The sequence below is a fragment of the Pomacea canaliculata genome, linkage group LG5 (assembly GCF_003073045.1).
Source record: "Pomacea canaliculata isolate SZHN2017 linkage group LG5, ASM307304v1, whole genome shotgun sequence".
Classification (NCBI taxonomy): Eukaryota; Metazoa; Mollusca; class Gastropoda; order Architaenioglossa; family Ampullariidae; genus Pomacea; species Pomacea canaliculata.
The window spans coordinates 32,050,933-32,069,250 of NC_037594.1; the positions used below are offsets into that span (position 1 = coordinate 32,050,933).

Consider the following 18,318-nt stretch of genomic DNA (forward strand, 5'->3'; position numbering starts at 1 on the left):
TGTGAGGGGAAATAACCTCACAGCCACAACGAGGCATTATTCCACGAGTCCTCAGCAAATTGGCTGATGGAAAACCTCGTGAGGATTTTTTTTTTTTTTTTTGTAATGGAAACTTGTGGTATGATGAATACACAGGCACGACTGACAGACAGACTCTACTTTCAGTCCAGAATGTAGTGTGAGGCAGACAGCCACCTCCAGGTACACGTGGGTGTGCGGTTGATAACCAAACGATGTTATTCAGAGTCAGGTGTGTCCGTGGGTGGTCAGCAAACCTCGAGAATCAATAGGAGTCTGTGTGACTACCACGTGACCAGCGCTCACCATGGGGGAGACAATTTGCAGGGAGCGGTGATCACTGTTGCGGAACGGCGCTAAAAGCTGAATAAGAAAGCAAGAAATCTGTTCCTCTGGAAGTTGATTTGCCCATTAGGTGTGCCACCAGCAGCCTTGCTCTCTACCTGTCTGACATCGCAATATTTTATAACTTCGCTAGTTTTACAGCAAAATCGAACTAAATCTTTAAGAAGGCGAGCAAAGATCAGGAATCAGTGTTATCAAAGTAAAAAAGAAAAAAAAACCACATTGTGGATGTGTATCTATGGACAACAGTAAGCCGAGTAAAAATGGCGAATACATGTTAGTAAAGAGAAATATTTTCGTTGTGTTTTTAAACTTTTTAAAAAAAAAAATCAGCAAAATTTAAATTCAAGTGTAAGAATGTGTTCTTAGTTTGTAATCAGGCTTATGTAAAGAGAACATGACACCGACATCTACTGCTGTCACTTAATGCTCACAGTACAATCACATTTTTCTGTGTGTGTGTGAATGTGTGTGTGTGCGCGCGCACGATCACGTGCGTCAGGAGGAAGATTATGCATGATGTGTGGTCATCATTGTATCTGACAAACCTTAATCAACTGTAATTTACCGCCATTGTTATATTACTGTTTATAGAACTCGTGCATCGTGTTGTTAATACTCAACACAGTAAACAGAAATCAAAAGGTTGGAGAGGCGGGAATGAGACTGAATGTGAAATTAAAAACCTCATCGCTCATTATCTTTACATTGAGAAATAGCCCTAGACTGTCAAATGAGAATTAAAATGTAAAATTAAATTATGTCGCTTTTTTATCTTATTTTCATTTTGATCAGGAAGACGAGTTTCGTCTAATTTTGAATTTAAAAATGTCTGAATGTTTGGTCCTGTAGGATAAAAATCCAGGTGGACGACGATGGCTTGGCTGAGCCTCACTCCCTGTCTTCTCACCATCAAGGAGCGCTTCGTCAAGTGCAGACAGTCTCGCTCTCTCATTCTCTTCATCGTCTTTGTGGCCTTGTTCCTCGACAACATGCTTCTGACTACAGTCGGTAAGTAAACACAAGCATCAAACCTTTCTTCACCATGGTGTATAGGTACCTGCACGTATGTGTGTGGGTGTAAATATGTTCTTTTTAGGTCTTGTTTCATAGAAAGGACAACACGTTTATTCTGTCTTTTGTACGGTTTTCAGAGATGCATTGAGAAAGCTTTTCAAGATTTACTGATGTCGGAAGTTTTTATTTGCAGTTCCAGTGGTGCCAAACTTCCTACGTAGACTGGAGACGCCCTACCAGGCGGTCAACAGGACCAAGCTGCAGCTGGGTTTGACGGAGAGACCCTGGGTCAACATCACCTGTCAGGAGGACAAGGGTAGGAGTGGGTCTTCCTGGGTGTCGGACATTCCCAAGTACTATGTGCAGACCAGTGCTCCTCCATTGCTGTGCTACAATGTCTCCTCCATCACCAACGATTCGCAGGAGCTGCTGACGGTGACGGAGGCGATGCCCACACAGCCCCACATGGGCAACGAGGATGTACGGGTGGGGCTGCTGTTCGCATCCAAAGCAATCATGCAGCTGATAACCAACCCCTTCATTGGTCCCATCACAAACAGGTACAACAAATTCTGGAATATTCTTTACAGCAAAGACTTTTGCCCTAAGTAGGAGAATACTTCAACATGTAATGGCGGGTGGCTGGCATTTTAGCAACGGTCGTCACGTGATTATGGATGGAAAGTAAGCAAGCCGAGAAAGTTAATGACTTGACGCAGGTTGCACCACAATTATTTCCATCTTCAGTCAAAACCTTCGGGTACCCATTGTGACAAATGAGTTGTCAGGCTGTCAGCTGTTCAAGAATAAAATTGACAGATGAAGAAATCCATTATAAGTTGACAATAACATAAAAGCCGGAAGAGTTAACAGAAGAAGAATTTGTCATTATTTGAAACTTCACATTGCAGTTGACTCATAGCAGTCTTAACAAACTAATTTAATTATCAGCGCAATTAGCTTACAAACAAATTTCTAACATTCGATCACAACAACTTGTCTGAAAATATCGGCGTGCCTCGGTTTATTTTTTACAGCCATAATGCAAGTATTTTTGTTTGTAACCGGATGACAATAAATGCCGAAGTATTTCTTGATGCCGGTGGCAGAAAAGGTCAAAGAGTGCTTTTAACAATAACAGTCGACAAAGTTTCCTAGACACCGACAGGTCGATGATGCTGGGTTCTTACTCAGACCATAAAGTTAAACTCGTTCCTTTTTCTCTCATTCTGTCGCAAAACAAGTATAATTCTATTTCTGTTCATGAACTGCTACACCTTCATGTTATTTACTGGGTACCGTCAGTGCACCCGGCAATAATAACACATACACCCGTCTGTAGGTAACCGGCGACTGTCGGGTATTTGAAGTCGTGACACAAAAAAACGACGACAACAACCGAAAGTTTGGTTTTTGTTGATGAGAGAAGAGATTAGTGTTCTTTCTGAAATAATTTGGAGTTGTGTAATCAGTTTGAAACTTGTCTTGTCACTAATACAGTGAAGGTTGGCTGTCCTGGGTTCAACTCTCGTCTCGGGCAAGCTGTTCTTTTTCTGTATGTGGCATCTGTTTACAGGCTGGCTGCCTTCCCGTGATAATTATAGCTTAGTTGCTGTTTGGTGTAAAAAGACCCTCCCCCTCCCCCAGTCTAATTACATGTAGTAGGCGTGTATGATGCTGGCTGATAGAGTCTCTTTTGTATAGAAATGGAAATTCCTTGTGCAGCTGGTTTTGAGAAATCTTCTCAGTTATTTTTCGTGAGAAAACCAACTGCAACAAAATGCTTTATTTGAGTATTTTAAGTCTCACTATGACCTAACCCTAACACCCTAACACGTTCTTCATTTTTGTGGTTTTGCAGGATCGGCTACACCATCCCCATGTTCACCGGCTTCGTGGTGATGATGACGTCAACAGTCAGTGAGTACAGGCTCTTGTGGCTGGTTGCGATCATGTGACAGGGTCGTGAGCCAATAAACTCAGTTTGTTACTAGCATCCGACACATCCGTGAGGCAGAACGACCTCAGGTGGTCAGGACAGTTTAGCTAGTCAATGAGACAGTCGTCAGCTCGCCACCAACATCTCACAGACCAACGAGACAAAAGCACTCACATGGCGACGAATATCTGACACGTCCGTGATACAAAAAGAAAAATAATCGTTTTTGTTGATTTATTTGTCTTTTTCTCCTCCTCCTCTCTCTCCCTCTCCTGAATATGCGACCTTTCTGGACCTGCAGGTGTGTTTCGCCGTCTGCTCTTGAAATCAATTATTTCAGATCCCTATTGTGCCAACTTTTGCCAATGGGAATCGATTCCCTCGAAACATGAGCAACAATGCAGCACAAAAAAGGAAAGAAAAAGAAAACGGGTAACCGATAACAATCAGTGGGTAGGGGTGGACAAGTAGAACTGGAGGCAGTGAAGAGATGGCGTCGACAAACATCGGTGTTTAGCAAAGAACTGCGAGTGGACTCCATTGACTGCCAATCATTGTCATACTGCTGTCATGCTGTTGATACTGCTGTGCTTCTTCATACTGATATCATGCTGGTCCATACTGCTATCACACTGCTTCATACTGTTGTTATACTGTGCTATCATGCTCTCTATACTGTTATTCTCATTCTCCAGACCAAACTTTCTTTTGTTTTCGTGTTGGTTTAAGTCAATTTTTAATGACAAGATATTCTGTCCAGTAACAGAATTTAAAGTAGAATTTTCTCTCATTTTAACAAGAAAAGATAACTCTCAACTTGTCTTCATTAACAAGAAAAGATAACTCATCTATACGTCTTCTCTTCCACAGTTTTTGCCTTTGGACAGAGTTATCTCGTCCTCTTCATAGCCAGGACGGTGCAGGGGATTGGCTCCTCCTGCTCCAGTGTAGCAGGTAATCAGGGATTTGTCTTTTCTTGCAGGTGTTTGAATGGTTAAACTGAAATATCACTTTCTGAGTCTTGACTAATATTTTATTTTATTTCTGTATTTTTTCACATTAATAAATATCAGAATGAGTCTACACAGCGATACTCACATACAAACAGATGTGTAAACATGTCGGCGTCATTGCCTACAAAATTAAATTCATACAAGCTCTGACAATCTTTCCTTGCATAATAGGAATTAATATGTATGTGTCGCTTACATAAATAAATACATCCCAGAGATCATGTTACAATATTTAAAGGATGCTCTAGCGCCGGCGATGAAGTCAATTCCGTGTCTAGACATCTGATGATAAAGCAAGTAGAGACTAACAAGGTTGCAAGTGTGTGGTGTTCACCAACCTGGTCTTGTGGAGAGGACCACCACTTCTTGTCATGGCGACATAGCTGTATTTTGAATAATACAGAAATACATCAATTATGTATGTCTAAATATGCATTCCCCGAAATTAGAGAAAAAAATAAACAGCTTTTAATGTATCAGTAATTTATGATTTTCAAAAACAGAAGGTAGATAAAGAAAATGTTGATTTCGACTGCATTGGAATGTAAATGTAAAGAATGCGCATAAATGCAATGTTAGTGGTATGTGAGTAAATTGGGAGGTTAAAGTTCAATATCTTCTATATGCCTGCTGATTGAAAAGAGGTGACGGGGATGGTAGAGTGACTAACCTTACCAAGTCAATTTTCGCCAAAATGTTATCAAGTAGTTCAGACATATAGTAGAGCACGTTTAGGGGACCAGGGAGCCTGGTGGTCATACCAACATTGCCCAAACCAAAAGACGCACTCTAGCGGTTCGATACCCGTGTGGCGCAGAGTACTTCTCCAGATTACTTAGCTGTGGAGCGGGTACCTGACTTCGTAGACAGGGACAGTAAGGCAGAGAGGAGAGATGGGCCAAGCTCTTATATAGAGTTTCCCTAACATAAGTAAACACTCTAACACGTTACTATGACGGGGAAGTAGACATTAACATCCACCTGCCAATACTCGTTGTAAAACAGTATGCATAGTGATTGCTTTCTATAAAATTGTACATTTTCAAAAAAAAAAAGGCTTTTAAAAGTAGTGGAAAATTAAGCAATTCGTTCACGTGGAAAGGTGGAGGAAAGTCCAAATAACTCTACTGAATATAGCTTCTAGAGCTTTTAGTTAATCATTTCTTCTTTAAAATATTCAAGAATTTCGTGTTTTTAAACCTCCAGACCTCATTTCCCCCACCTACCTCCTGCATTTGTAATTGTAAGCCCTCGTTGCGACGGACAGATATCAGATGATGACATTACATTTTCTCGGTGAAATCGCGTAATGACGGCTTTGATCACGTGACATCAATCAGTGCCGACTGTCTCTTACTCGCCTTCATTGCATTGCAGGGATGGGCATGCTGGCTCTCTACTACCCCGACGACAAGGAGAGGGGCAATGCCATGGGTGTGGCTCTGGGAGGCCTGGCCATGGGGGTTCTGGGTAATTACACCCGTTTATTTTGACAAGATTTGAGTGTTTTTTGTAATGTCTGTTTTATGTTTCCTCCACCTTCCCTTCTCCCCTCCCCACCTCTAACACCTGCTGTTTTCATTCTTGGTTTACCTTTCTATTTTTCTGTCCCTGTTTAATGCCTTTCCCTGTAAACCCTCGTCTGATGGTCTGCAAGAACCTTTGTGTTAGCTGGTGCTGTGTGAACATGTGGCCAAGTAAAATGATGGACAGATGAATGGACAGAGTAAGAGGAGTAAAGGAGTATATGAATGTATGACAGACGGATACTGTTTGAATATTTCCCCAGAAAATGAATGTTCCGGACAGATGGGCGGATGATGTAATGCTTGGAAAGCGGAATGGATGATGTACGAATATTTCCACAGACAAGGAATGTTTTGATAGACAGATAGATAAAAATGAAAGGACGAACAGGTTATATACGAATGTTTAAAAAAACACTAAAAAAAATATAGATGTACGTATAAATAGATGAACGATGGATGAATGTGTGCACAAATGTATAAATGTACAAATGAAAGTAAGAATGTCTGGACAAATGGAGAAAAGATATATTTATACAATGTGCACAAAAGGAAGGAATGTCTGGATGCTGGTTGTCTGAATATTTCCGCAGATCGATGGGTGAGTATGAATATTTGGATAAAATGGAGGAGGTCCTTGCTTGAGCAGTCGTGCATGATGGTTCTGCGAACATTGCATATTGTTTCAACCCTCACTCCTTACCTCAGACCTTTGTCAGAGAGAATCTCATCTTCTCCCCATTCTTCTTTCTCTCATCCATCCTTCTCTTAGTTCTCAAGATGTGCGTCAGCCTCTCCACATGTCCTTCCTTTTGTTCATGTGCTGTGTGTGTTTGTATCGTAGGGGATGCTCGTGTGCTATGTGTGTGTGTGTGTTAGGGTATGTATGTACGTGTGTGTATTTTGTAATGTGTGGTGTGTGCGAGTGTGCTTACTGTGAGTTGTGTGTTTTTAGGGTGTGACTGGTGTGGAGGGATGTGTGTAGGGTGTGGAGTGTGTGTATATGTGTAGATGTCTATTTCTGTGTTAATAAGTTATTGTGTTTATCTGTGTATCTGTGAGTGTTTGTGTATGTGCGTGCGCGTGTTTATGTGCTTTTTTTTTACATGCACACACTCAGAGAAGTTTTTTTCCTGCAGAAAGATGTCCTGCTATTTCGTTTCCAACTTATTACTCGTCTTTTGTTTCATGCTCTGCCCTTTATGTTCTCTTCCATTTCTGAAGTCGATGTAGAAATCGCCGAGTGGCTCAAGTTTTCACAACAAAAATAAAAATCACACCACGACAATACGATTCGCTCGGATGCACTTGAAACTGAAACATTGAGAGGCTGGGAAGACTGAGTGAGAGTAGTGACAATGATGAGCAGATGGTGGGTACGTAGACACAGCAGCGCCCTCTACCTCTGCACCTTATCTGGGTATCGCTACTTCCGATGAGCTGCGACGGACTCAGTGCGCATGCGCGTGGCCCCAGTACACATCCTCCATAGACGACTATCTGCAGACGCGGAGGACTGCAGCCGGAGACAATTTCCGGTGCGCGAACCAGTCGATAGCCATCGCCGTTCTTCGTCCATTCTTGGTCTGTCAAGCAGAAGGAAGGAGAATAAAGAGTCTTTGGCCAGCCTCCCATCTGCAGCTTTGCGAGGCCGTGTGGGAGGCCGAGCGTTAAACGTATGCAGACAGAGTCGTTAATGCCATGTATAGAGATCGACATCGGAAGACTCCTCCACCTCTCGGGTACCTCTTTTTTTCCTTTTTGAAAGGTTTGCACATTGCCAGGCACGAGAAACTTGACCGAACATGAGCATACAGGGTACTTAAATGGCTGGCGGAAATCAAGCTTCTTCTGAAGTATTCAAAGTCATTCCGAGCCTCGGGTGAATCAAAGTACCCTTAACGCCTTTACCGACCCACCCTCTCCACGCCTCCTGTCCCCATCATAGTGCTTACAATTTATAGCCATAAATTACCTTTATAGTTGTAAATTACCTTTATGGTCATAAATTACCTTTATGGTCATAAATTACCTGTAATATCTTTCATAATTAAACGAATTCTTCGTCACTTCTCATTCTTCTTTTTTTATCTATGGTCTTATCCTTTTGTTGACGCTTGTGTTTCTTATTTGTTTGACTGTTTATTAGCACTTTGCACAGCTCATTCAGCTCGCCTCCAAACGGGGAAATGCTTTCTTCATTTGTTGTTGTTGATGATGTTGTTTATACTGAAGTGAATTGTTTAGTATTTAATCTGATCGAGTAGCATCGGGGTGCAGGTGACACCATGAGGTGTGTGCCCCCAAAACAGCATATTGTCTCATTGTGTTATATTTATAATACTATAACAATAATTAAATAACATTTTCATGGATAACGACCCTAAATGAATTAGTAATGTAAGACACCATCGAGGGAAAAGAGACAGTGGCTTTGGAAAAAAAGTTTGCCACGAGAAAAGTGTGGTGTCTATCACCTCTTCCCCCTATCTACTCCACGATAGTCTCCTCCCCTTGTTCTCTTTTTTGTTCGAGATAAGAATCAATCTGCGTTAGGTGGAAAGCTGTGTGTGTAATGGATAGTAGGAAATAGTTGATGTGTGTCAGTCCTCACCTGTGTACACCTGAGTTATCTCTGTGACCTCAGTGGGACCGCCTTTCGGAGGAGTGATGTACGAGTTCACCGGCAAGGAGACTCCTTTCCTCATCCTGGCATTCCTTGCCTTCTTCGACGGATGTGAGTACTGATGGCGACACTGCATTTCTGTTTGTATACTTGACAAACAAAGTTAACTTTAGTGTCAAAACATTAGTGAAACATAGTTACCTTATAATCTTCTTATTAGTTCACTCGTATTGACCATTCCTCACGTGGACGTGTGGGGTAGCTAAACCTCGTCAAAAAACAAAGAAGAAGGTAGTGTGGGGCCTTAAAATGTTCGATGTTAATTTGAGAAGGTCTTCGATGCTAGTGACAACTGCGTGAGAATTGTCGGCCATGTCCACGATGACACTTGGTGAACACAACCTTCAAGTGTTTGCATTCTGGGTGACTAGATACAACTTTGTTAATCCCCAATGGCAATGACAGACTTGTGACATGAGTGGCGAGTGACATGACCATGTGACGTGTTTTTGTGACCTGACACCTGGTGGCGCTGCTGTATGTGACGTTTGTCGTCAGGTCTCCAGCTGATGGCCCTGCAGCCGTCCGTCAAACCCGAGTCTCAGCAAGGTTCGTCGCTCAAGGAACTGGTGAAGGACCCCTACATCCTCATCGCCGCCGGTCAGTCCGCTCGTCTGTCTGCATGCTTGCTTCCTCTCTTGCAGCCTTCCTCCCTAAACATTCAGCCTCACTTCAAACTCTCGCTTCCACTCAACTAGGCGGAATGTTCAGATCAGGGTTTCTTTCTCTTTCTCTCTCTCTCTCTGTCTCTCTCTTGCTTCTCCTTTCAGAAGATTAATGTGATTGGATGCCACAGCCAACTTCAACTGCTGCAGTTTATGCATTGGAAGAAACGACACGAAATAAGTGGCTCCCCCTGCCAGAAAAGGCTTTTACATGTTATGAGCATGTTTACACATAATAAACATTTCTTTCTGTAGGTGTACATTTTGAACAACGATGTATCCTGATTATTAATTCATACTTGATTTTTACTCGGGTTGTGATTTCTAGTCAGGCTGTCCCGTGGGTGTCATTTCCTTCAGCCAATGTGGGTCCCTGGAGAAATCAATAAATCTCTTCTAAATTTCTCTGAAGCAAATGACAAACAGGATCCCACTGTGTTAAGATATTTTCTCGATGTAAATGGTTCTATCAGAACTGTAGGGAGTGAAGAATAATGAGTAGAACAAATTATCAGGTTGAAGTATGTGCATTATCCATTTCTCAACTCATGTCATCTTTGTCCAGGGTCCATAACCTTCGCTAACATGGGTATAGCCATGATGGAGCCCTCGTTACCTATATGGATGTACCGCACTATGGGAGCACCCGAGTGGCAACAGGGTACTGAACATGTATTGCTACGCCTGTATATATTATACCATAGTATACTCAGGGTCCTATGCAAGTATTTTCAAGATTTATCTCTGTTGTCTGCCTGTTGAGACTTTACACAAATTGGTTCTTTGCTCTGTCAACATTATCTGGTGGTCTGAGTGTTGACATGTCCCATTGATAGATTTATTTGTTTTCTGAAATATTTTGTTGGTGTTAACGGAGGGGGGTGCTGGAAATAACAGCAAGGGGTGGCAAATATTTCCATACAAGAGACTGGCGCAGCTAAACCCTGTGACAGGACATCGTCTGTTGGTCGTCTTTGTCACACTAACACCTGCTGTTACAGGTATCGCCTTCTTACCTGCCAGCCTGTCCTACCTCATTGGCACCAACTTGTTTGGACCCATGGGACACAAAATTGGAAGGTAGGCCTTATTGGCGGTTAATTTTCATTCTCAGAAACTAAACAAACCAAAATATTTTTTCTCGAAAATTTATATTCCAAAATATTGTTTCGTGTGACGTCACTGTTGTCCCTTGTGAACTGTCATTCACAGCCCGGAAACATTCTGTTATTTACATTTACATTCATAGGTGTCTGTGTATACTGTCTGGGGATGCACAATAGGAAGCAATGTGGGATTTGTGTAGTCATGAGGGTTGTCGAGTGTTTTATACACGCAGAGTGGCATCTGGGTGTGTCTTCACGGGAAGACTGTCATGGCCATCTTGACGTCCAGGCGCGTGCTGTGGGTGCTGAACATGCGTGTGTGATGGAGCATGTTACAGCAGAGAGAGAGAGGCTGGTATTTTAATCTTGGGAGGAGTGAAAAAAGACAAAGTAGAGGAAAGAAGTCAACCAACACCGTCACATTAGCATGGTCAACCCAGACAGCTGAATTAACATTTGTAATTCATTATTTAGATAGTATTTTGCAAAATCTAGAAAACGAATACAAACTACCGCGAAGCATGGGTGTCGACAAAAGTCCGAATTCTGATTTCATGCGAATTTAGCTGAGTAGCATTAAAGATGGCTTTGTTGATGGTGTGTTTTCCTTTTATGTTTTGCAGATGGCTGAGTGCCATGATAGGCATGATAATCATAGGACTTTGTTTATTTGCGGTAAGTCCAACATAATAAATAAATATATATATACAGCCAAACTTCTATAAGTCGAAGGTTCAAGAGATTGATGAAAAAAATCAAGGTAATGAAGGTTCGAGTAAAGGAAGCTTTTTTGAACCCAGCCATTGGCTTCTCACTGTTTCGCCACTGTCGCGTACCACCGACAGCATCACCGGAGCACGCTCAAAACTCAACACTCACACGGCAGGCCAAACACACTCAGTCACTCAGCCGGAGGCAGGATGCGACTTACTTCTCGAACCCGTGAAGCGAAGACCATGACAAAGACGAAAAGAACGACACAAATACGAAGTTTAATAAAAAAAACTATATATATATCTATACCCAAACACACATATTAAACCAGAAAAAAAATTTAGATGCGAGTACTCACAAAAAAAAAACAACAACAACCAGGTACTGCACCCCCGCAAAGAAAATAAAAACAAAGCGCAAACGCGCACAAATTATAACACAGCAGTATAAAAAAAAAACCGCGCACCGCAGCCCAGTACAGTCAGTTAAACGTAGTTTCTCCCGAGTCTTTAATTCTTAACACAGAACAGGGGCTTGAGGCGCTTAGTACACAGTCTCAGGAGCTGTTCACAGTACAGTTCCCTTTCTGAATGCAGGCGTAGAACCCGTAGACGTAGACGTCACAAATGAAGAAGTGCAGAATGGTTGATTATCTCTCAGACGAATGCTCGTCGAACAAAAGTACGTGGAGCCAGGACACAAGGCACACACGCATAGCACGTATACACAGGAAGTACACAGTCAGGGCCGTGCTTAGGGGCAGGCGGACGAGGCATCTGCCTAGGGCCCCGCGCTTCAAGGGGCCCCGCGCTTTTGATTGATATGGTAACTAGGCATATGGAAGTGTAGTCAGCCGTATCACATTCTCGCTGGACGCGCTTGGAGACAGAAGGCTGCTGGACACCGAGGATTTATCGCGCATGAACGTTCGTGCATTGAGCTATTGCTGGATTTATGTGAGGGCCCCGCACATGCCCTTTGCCTCGGGCCCCGCGGGGGCTAAGAACGGGCCTGTACACAGTAAATACACACCAAGGGCGTGCACCCCGGACATACACAAAAAGCCTGAAATAAATAAAAGAACAACGGTCACTAAAAGGCTACCGAAGAAAATAACAAAACATCCCCCTCCATGACCCCCTTAAACCAAGACATGAAATAGTCCTAACTTACACACATACAAAAATAAACTCATAAGGAGTAAACACATACTCGCATATCCTAATGCTCAGGCGTGTGCGGCCTCTCATCCAAAAACAAACATAACAAAGGGGAAAATATGCACTCACCCACACGGCTTATGTTAATGACCTACTAAGCTCCTTGGTAAAAAATCTCTCACCAGCAGCGACCAGCCCTCGAGCAGACCTCACGTGACGTCGCAAGCCTGTGACGTCAGGTGCTGCTACAGACAACGGGCGAAGGCCTTGACCTCTTCCCGCGAACCGGACAAAAATAGCCTGAAAACAAACGTTGACCGTCGTCTGCTGTCAGCTACCTCTCCAATACAGGAGTGTCCCCCCGCTGAGAGAAATGCAGACCTGACGACATCATGACACGCGACAGCCACAAACCTCGATATGCAATGGGTTATATTTGTTCTCACATTGAAAGGATAAAACCACATAATGTTATAACATATCACATATTTACCACAAATATTTATTCGTGGTCCTTGGTTCTGTCACATTTTTTCGCCAATCATATTTTTGTTTCCCAGATTCCTTTCTCTAAAAACGTTGGGCACTTGATCGCCCCGAACTTTGGAATGGGCTTCGCCATCGGTGAGTTTACTTTGTCATGACTGTCTTCTCACTGAGAATAAATATTGGACGAAGTTTGTAGTATATTCAAAGAATATTTAAATGTTGTGTAAGATATGTATTGTTTTCTTCTTCCTTTCATGTATCTAAGCGTGTGTATCGTCTCGTATGTATTCTTGTCTCTTAGCGGTTTGCTCGAGGAATTCTATTTTCCTCTCTGACATGAATGACTATTTACTGATCTGCTATTTGTGCCAACAATAAACACCATAAACTCTTAGTAAGAACATTTCCTGAAATCTGATAAGCATGAGTCAGGTCCCCTTCCCTTGCAGACCTGCTGATTTTTATGTTTCCAAAAAAGAGAATATATTTCTCCCTTTGCTTTTTTGAATAAGATGCAATGCTTTGGGATGAGTTCTTCGCACACATCTTTATAAACTGACGAGGAAAACTATATTCTTTTACAAAAATGATGTCTTCGTCGCCAGGCATGGTGGACTCCTCCATGATGCCACACATGGGGTACCTAGTCGACCTCCGCCATGTCAGTGTGTACGGGAGTGTGTACGCCATTGCTGACGTGGCCTTCTGTCTGGGCTTTGCCATAGGTAAGTCTTCTTTAGGTAGGTATGGGTTAGATCATTAGCTCGACACAACAGAACTTATATCCACCCTATCAGGAGAAGAAAGAATTGTGGAGGGCGCTGGAGCAAATCCTCATCTCCATCCTATCTAATGCCCATACCCTGCTGACATGTGATACAATAAAACTTTGTGATGTTCTGAGCGACATGACATTAAAGGGTGGGACTCAAAGGTGGCAATCGAGGCCTACGTTTCAGTCTGCGGTGTATCGGGTGCAAGTCAATAAATTCCTAACAAACAGGCTCTACCCGTTTCTGTAAGCCAGGGTTCACGGAAGTCTTTGCCAAGTGACTTTGCTCGTTGAAGTAGAAGTGTGTTACATTGCAGGCTTAGACCATTCGATTTTTATTCAAGAATTTCCCGTTCTGATAAGCCTACCCGATTATCTCGCCTCACACATTGAAGTACCCGCTTGTCCCGGGATCGGTGCCAGGCAATAAATCTGTTTTCTCTGTTCATGACAGGTCCTGCCCTCAGCGGAACTATTGTGGAGAAGATGGGATTCCACTGGTGCGACTTTCTTCTTTCAGTTACTTTTTCTATTCACATCTTATAACGGGTTAAAGTGTTATTAGGGTCCAGTCTGTCATAAACAGTTAATGGTCATGGTCCACTAGCAAGACAGGAAATGTTGTATGAAGCATTGTTGTATTAATATTTAGTTCGACACTTCACATGCCATGATTCACTTGACAGTACAGTTCACTGACACATTTATTGGCATGAAACTCTCTTACACCAGTTAGAATTTCCTCCAGTCTTTGGTTCCGAGCATGGGGAGGCTGAGGTGGTCCGTAAGGTTTGCATGTAACTGGTGTACAGGGGATAGACAACTGTCAGGGGGAGATGGGTGATAGTGGCGGTCGTGGAGCAAAAAGTAAAAGTGGAGCAAAAAGTAAAAAAAAAAATCTACTGTACTTCCATTGAACTACAACATCATGGAATCTGCTCGTAGTATTTCTACTCCGACGTTCATAACGCAGTGTCCGAGTCTTGATAAGATTCTATCACGTGATGTGTCATGTGATCTGTTAGCCTCGCTTTGTCTGTCGCTTTGCTGCAGGATGCTGTGGATCATCGCCATCATCACCCTGGTTTATGCTCCATTTCTTTTCTTCCTGAGGAATCCACCTGGCAAAGAGAGAAACAGGTGAGGTTTGCGTGCGTGCATGCGCGTGTGTGTGTATTCTTAATGGGTAACAGCTGAGCCTGCTCCAGTAAAAGATTTCATAAGTTTTGCCGAGGCTTAGTCCTTTATAAAGATGAAAAGGACATTACTGAGACATGAGACAATATTCATTTATGTTGAACATTATGAACAGTTTCATCAGATGGTTGAAAGCTAAATATGGAGACAGGAAAGAAAAGTAATTAAATTATAATATTGGATCTTGTATGTAATAAAATGTGGCTATAACATCATTACAGATATCTTACAGATATTGTTATCTCCCCCTGTCTGTGTGCAGTGTCTCATCCTGAACGACAAGTGTCCGGTGCAGTACGTCACGTACAACCAGACCAATGACAGCAACGCACCGTCCGATGACGAAGACGGCTACATGGAGTACTAAAGTGACGTCACCGAGGGACTCCTGGGAACTGTCAGCGGGCGATCACAGAGAAGTGGCAAGAGAGAGCTGGTGAATGCTACACGACTTTCACCCACGACCTTTCACCCACGACCTTTCACGTTTTGGCAATAAATGTTGCGAGAGACATATTGTAGTCCATAAGGCAATATCATGGCGGACACGCATGCGCCGTGTCACTCCGACTGGCAATAATTACCAAAGTTTATGCTACTGCTTGCTTCCACGCCCAGGCTTTGCTTGTGTCAGTGTACAGTCATAATGTCAACCGTAGTGTCAGCTAGAAACTGCCAGGTAAACAAACTCACTGCTACCTTGTCTCACAGGTGTGCGCATGCGCATCGGACTCGTACGACTTGAAATAAATTTTGTTAAACTCAACCACCGAGGTGATGAAAAACGGTTTGATTGCTGTGATTCCGGTTGTGATGATGAACTACACATTGACTGATGTGACTGGTATCAATATGATGTTGACAAGAGTCGTGGAGTGTGTAGATGCTGTAGGTGTTGCTAGATTGTGTGTAGCTCAGAACCTAGAGTTAAACTTGCAGAAGTGTGTAATGGATGATTACCAGATGACAATGTAATGGTAAACCACCTCTGACAATCACAGTCAGTACATACCTGTCCTCTGGTGATGACAGACGACACTTGATGACAGCAGTTGGAGCGCGTGCAATGCAATCGTCTGCTTAACGGTTTTGTTATTTAAGGTGTGGCGTGTGTGTATCAAGGATGACTAAAACCTACTCTGTTGCTTACATTCACAAAGTTTCTGTGGCTTCAGGTTAGAGATACATTCCTGATTGCGATGTCTCCTGGATTATTGCGCGATTGGAGTTATCGTCTGTGGCTTTCTTGTGAGGTCGTGCTTGTAGCACTGTGGTCACGTGCGTGCGTGCATATGTGTGTATGTGTCTGTGTGTGTGTGTGTATGTGAGAGAGATAGTGTGTGCTTGAGTCTGTGTGTGTGAGAGAGCGATAGGGATAGTGTGTCTGTGTGCATGCATGTGTCTAAAAGCCTGCACACGAGCGAGTGTTTACCTACGTGTCTACCTGTTTCTGTTTATAGGCGTGATGGTCTGACTGTACATACAATTGTGATGAGTGTAGGTGTGATAGTGCATCCCAATCTACATCTGTATAAACTTTCAATCGCGGCAGAAAATGAGCCCAGTGTCCCCTGCATAATTGTTTTCTTGTTTATTTGTAGTGAGCTTATTCATAAAAAGTGAATCATGATATACAACATCAACCTCAGCAACTTTGTCGCTGCTGTTCACCTGATCACGAGAGGATCGCCGAACACAACAGCCATCGAGATGAACGATAAGCGAAGACATGGCCTCTTGTCGGTGATAAAAGCAAATAAGGTATCCCATAAATAAAATACAGGAATTATAAAAAAAAATTCCAGGTTTCCAGGAGCTTTCTGTGACATTACACAGTGTAAGAAAGCAAAAATGTTGCAGATGGAAAAACTGTGTCTCGCAATAAAACAGCAAACCAGAGCTAAACCACGAGGAAATGGCTGTAAACACTACCGGAAGCTGACACACATGTGAATCATAAAATAATACAATAGTCAAATCCATAAGATTCAATCACATACATCAAACTTCACAGGAACAATCACACTCAAACAAAAATAAGTCGGGCGGTACTTTCTGTTTATATAAATCGTGAAATAATAAAACCTGAACTCAGTGGATATAGAACAGCTTAATATTGTCAGTGAATATAGATAAGCCTTTAAAATATCCCCAAAAGTCCACCTGAGTTATAGTTGCTTGTGTATTTGTTTATTGCTCTGCTGCACTCTAGCACGACAAGAAGCTAAATATTTGTGTGCACCTTGACCAGACTGGACGGTTGCTAGCACCTGGTCGCCAGGTGATGTCATGATCTCATTAGTCTGGCTTTACAGTCAGTTGTATCCTGTGTTTGCGAGAATGACATGCACATGACAAGAGCTGTGTACTTCGGGTGACTGGACACATTAAACGGTTGGGTCTTGATTGCAACCCACTGCTAACAGACCATGGAGGGTTGACCTCTTTGCCTTGTTGTTGGTCCTGTGGATGGAGGAGAGATTGATAGAGATATAAGACAATAAGTGCTTCTCACTCGAATGGTTTGGGCAAGAGTTTTGATTTTCTTGTGTCATGGATTATGATATTTTCTTTTCGAAAGCTGTAATGTGTTGAAAAGCTTTTAGAAGCTGTGGTAAATTTTCATTGAAAAAACGTGTTTTGGTGTTTCCTGCAAAGACATGTCCGTTTGTCATCAAACGTCTGCAACAGTCAAACGTCTGGCAACAAAGAAATCACTAATAGAGAACCACAGACATGAAATATGTTCTCATCCAGAAATGCAAAAAAAAAAAAGCTTTTTGGCTAATGCTGGGGAGAGGGGCGTGCCGCTGACACTAAGTACACTGCGAGTGACGGGCCCTTGCTCCGCCATTGTGGAGGTCTGGAGAGAGGTAAAAGGCAGATGTCTAATGGCTATTTGCTCGCAATTTCTTCTCTAAACGAGAACGAATGCGACTCCTTGGGCCGAGCGCGCGGCCAGGATTGCCAGTAATCACTGCGGCCCCGACTGGCGGATCAGTTTGCTTCAAGTTTGGGATTGCCACGGCTGCGGTTGCTAGTCTAGCGGCTTGATCAGCCGACCTGGCATCGCCGACAGAGGACGTCCACAAAGTCGTGGACAATCGACTCCGACGACCCTCCCAACTGTTTCTCGTAGGTGCGCGTATGTTTGTGTGTGTGCATGCGTGTATTAGACGTGTATGACGGGTAAGTCAGAAAGAGAGGCTGTCATTGGTTGGTCTGGCTTCATGGATGTACGACATTGCACGTGCAGTTCTGGTGCGTCTCCCCAACTGATTGTGTGTGTGAGAGAGAGAGAGAGAGCATGAATATACCCTGTGTGCGAAGATCTCCGTGGTTCCTACTTGCAAGGAGAAAAGAATGTTTAACGGAAAGTCAACAACTAATGCTTTGTCATCTTTTTAAACAGATACCCTGGGGATTTGAACCCATGACCAGCTGACTGTCATTTGTTTCGATGAAAAACTCCAGCAGTCCGCCTTGCTTGCGAGCAGGCAATCGTGAGGCAGTGGTCCCTTAGACTCGCTAGCTGCTCCAGCGGTAGAACCACCCACCCCACCGACCCACCCGGCCCATGGTAACTGCCTCGTATTCTGAAGACGTCCATGTTTTACGGTTGCCCGATCGTTTGTGACGTCATGGTGGCCTTGTATGTAGAAGGCAATGAA

The 18,318-nt window shown here is 43.1% G+C and overlaps 1 protein-coding gene across 1 annotated transcript in view; it reads left to right on the forward strand.

Moving 5' to 3' along the window:
• LOC112564771 (synaptic vesicular amine transporter-like) overlaps positions 1–17,075 on the forward strand; it is a 37,683-nt gene extending 20,608 nt beyond the window's left edge. Inside the window, exons 2-16 of the mRNA XM_025239839.1 lie at positions 1,216–1,374; positions 1,574–1,940; positions 3,242–3,300; positions 4,190–4,273; positions 5,710–5,802; positions 8,506–8,595; positions 9,043–9,144; positions 9,775–9,870; positions 10,211–10,289; positions 10,939–10,990; positions 12,750–12,813; positions 13,284–13,403; positions 13,905–13,950; positions 14,504–14,590; positions 14,910–17,075. Of these exons, the coding sequence (XP_025095624.1) occupies positions 1,239–1,374; positions 1,574–1,940; positions 3,242–3,300; positions 4,190–4,273; positions 5,710–5,802; positions 8,506–8,595; positions 9,043–9,144; positions 9,775–9,870; positions 10,211–10,289; positions 10,939–10,990; positions 12,750–12,813; positions 13,284–13,403; positions 13,905–13,950; positions 14,504–14,590; positions 14,910–14,922 (1,488 nt within the window). The 5' untranslated portion in view covers positions 1,216–1,238 and the 3' untranslated portion in view covers positions 14,923–17,075. The remainder of the gene's footprint in view (positions 1–1,215; positions 1,375–1,573; positions 1,941–3,241; positions 3,301–4,189; positions 4,274–5,709; positions 5,803–8,505; positions 8,596–9,042; positions 9,145–9,774; positions 9,871–10,210; positions 10,290–10,938; positions 10,991–12,749; positions 12,814–13,283; positions 13,404–13,904; positions 13,951–14,503; positions 14,591–14,909) is intronic.
• The last annotated feature ends 1,243 nt before the right edge of the window (positions 17,076–18,318 follow it).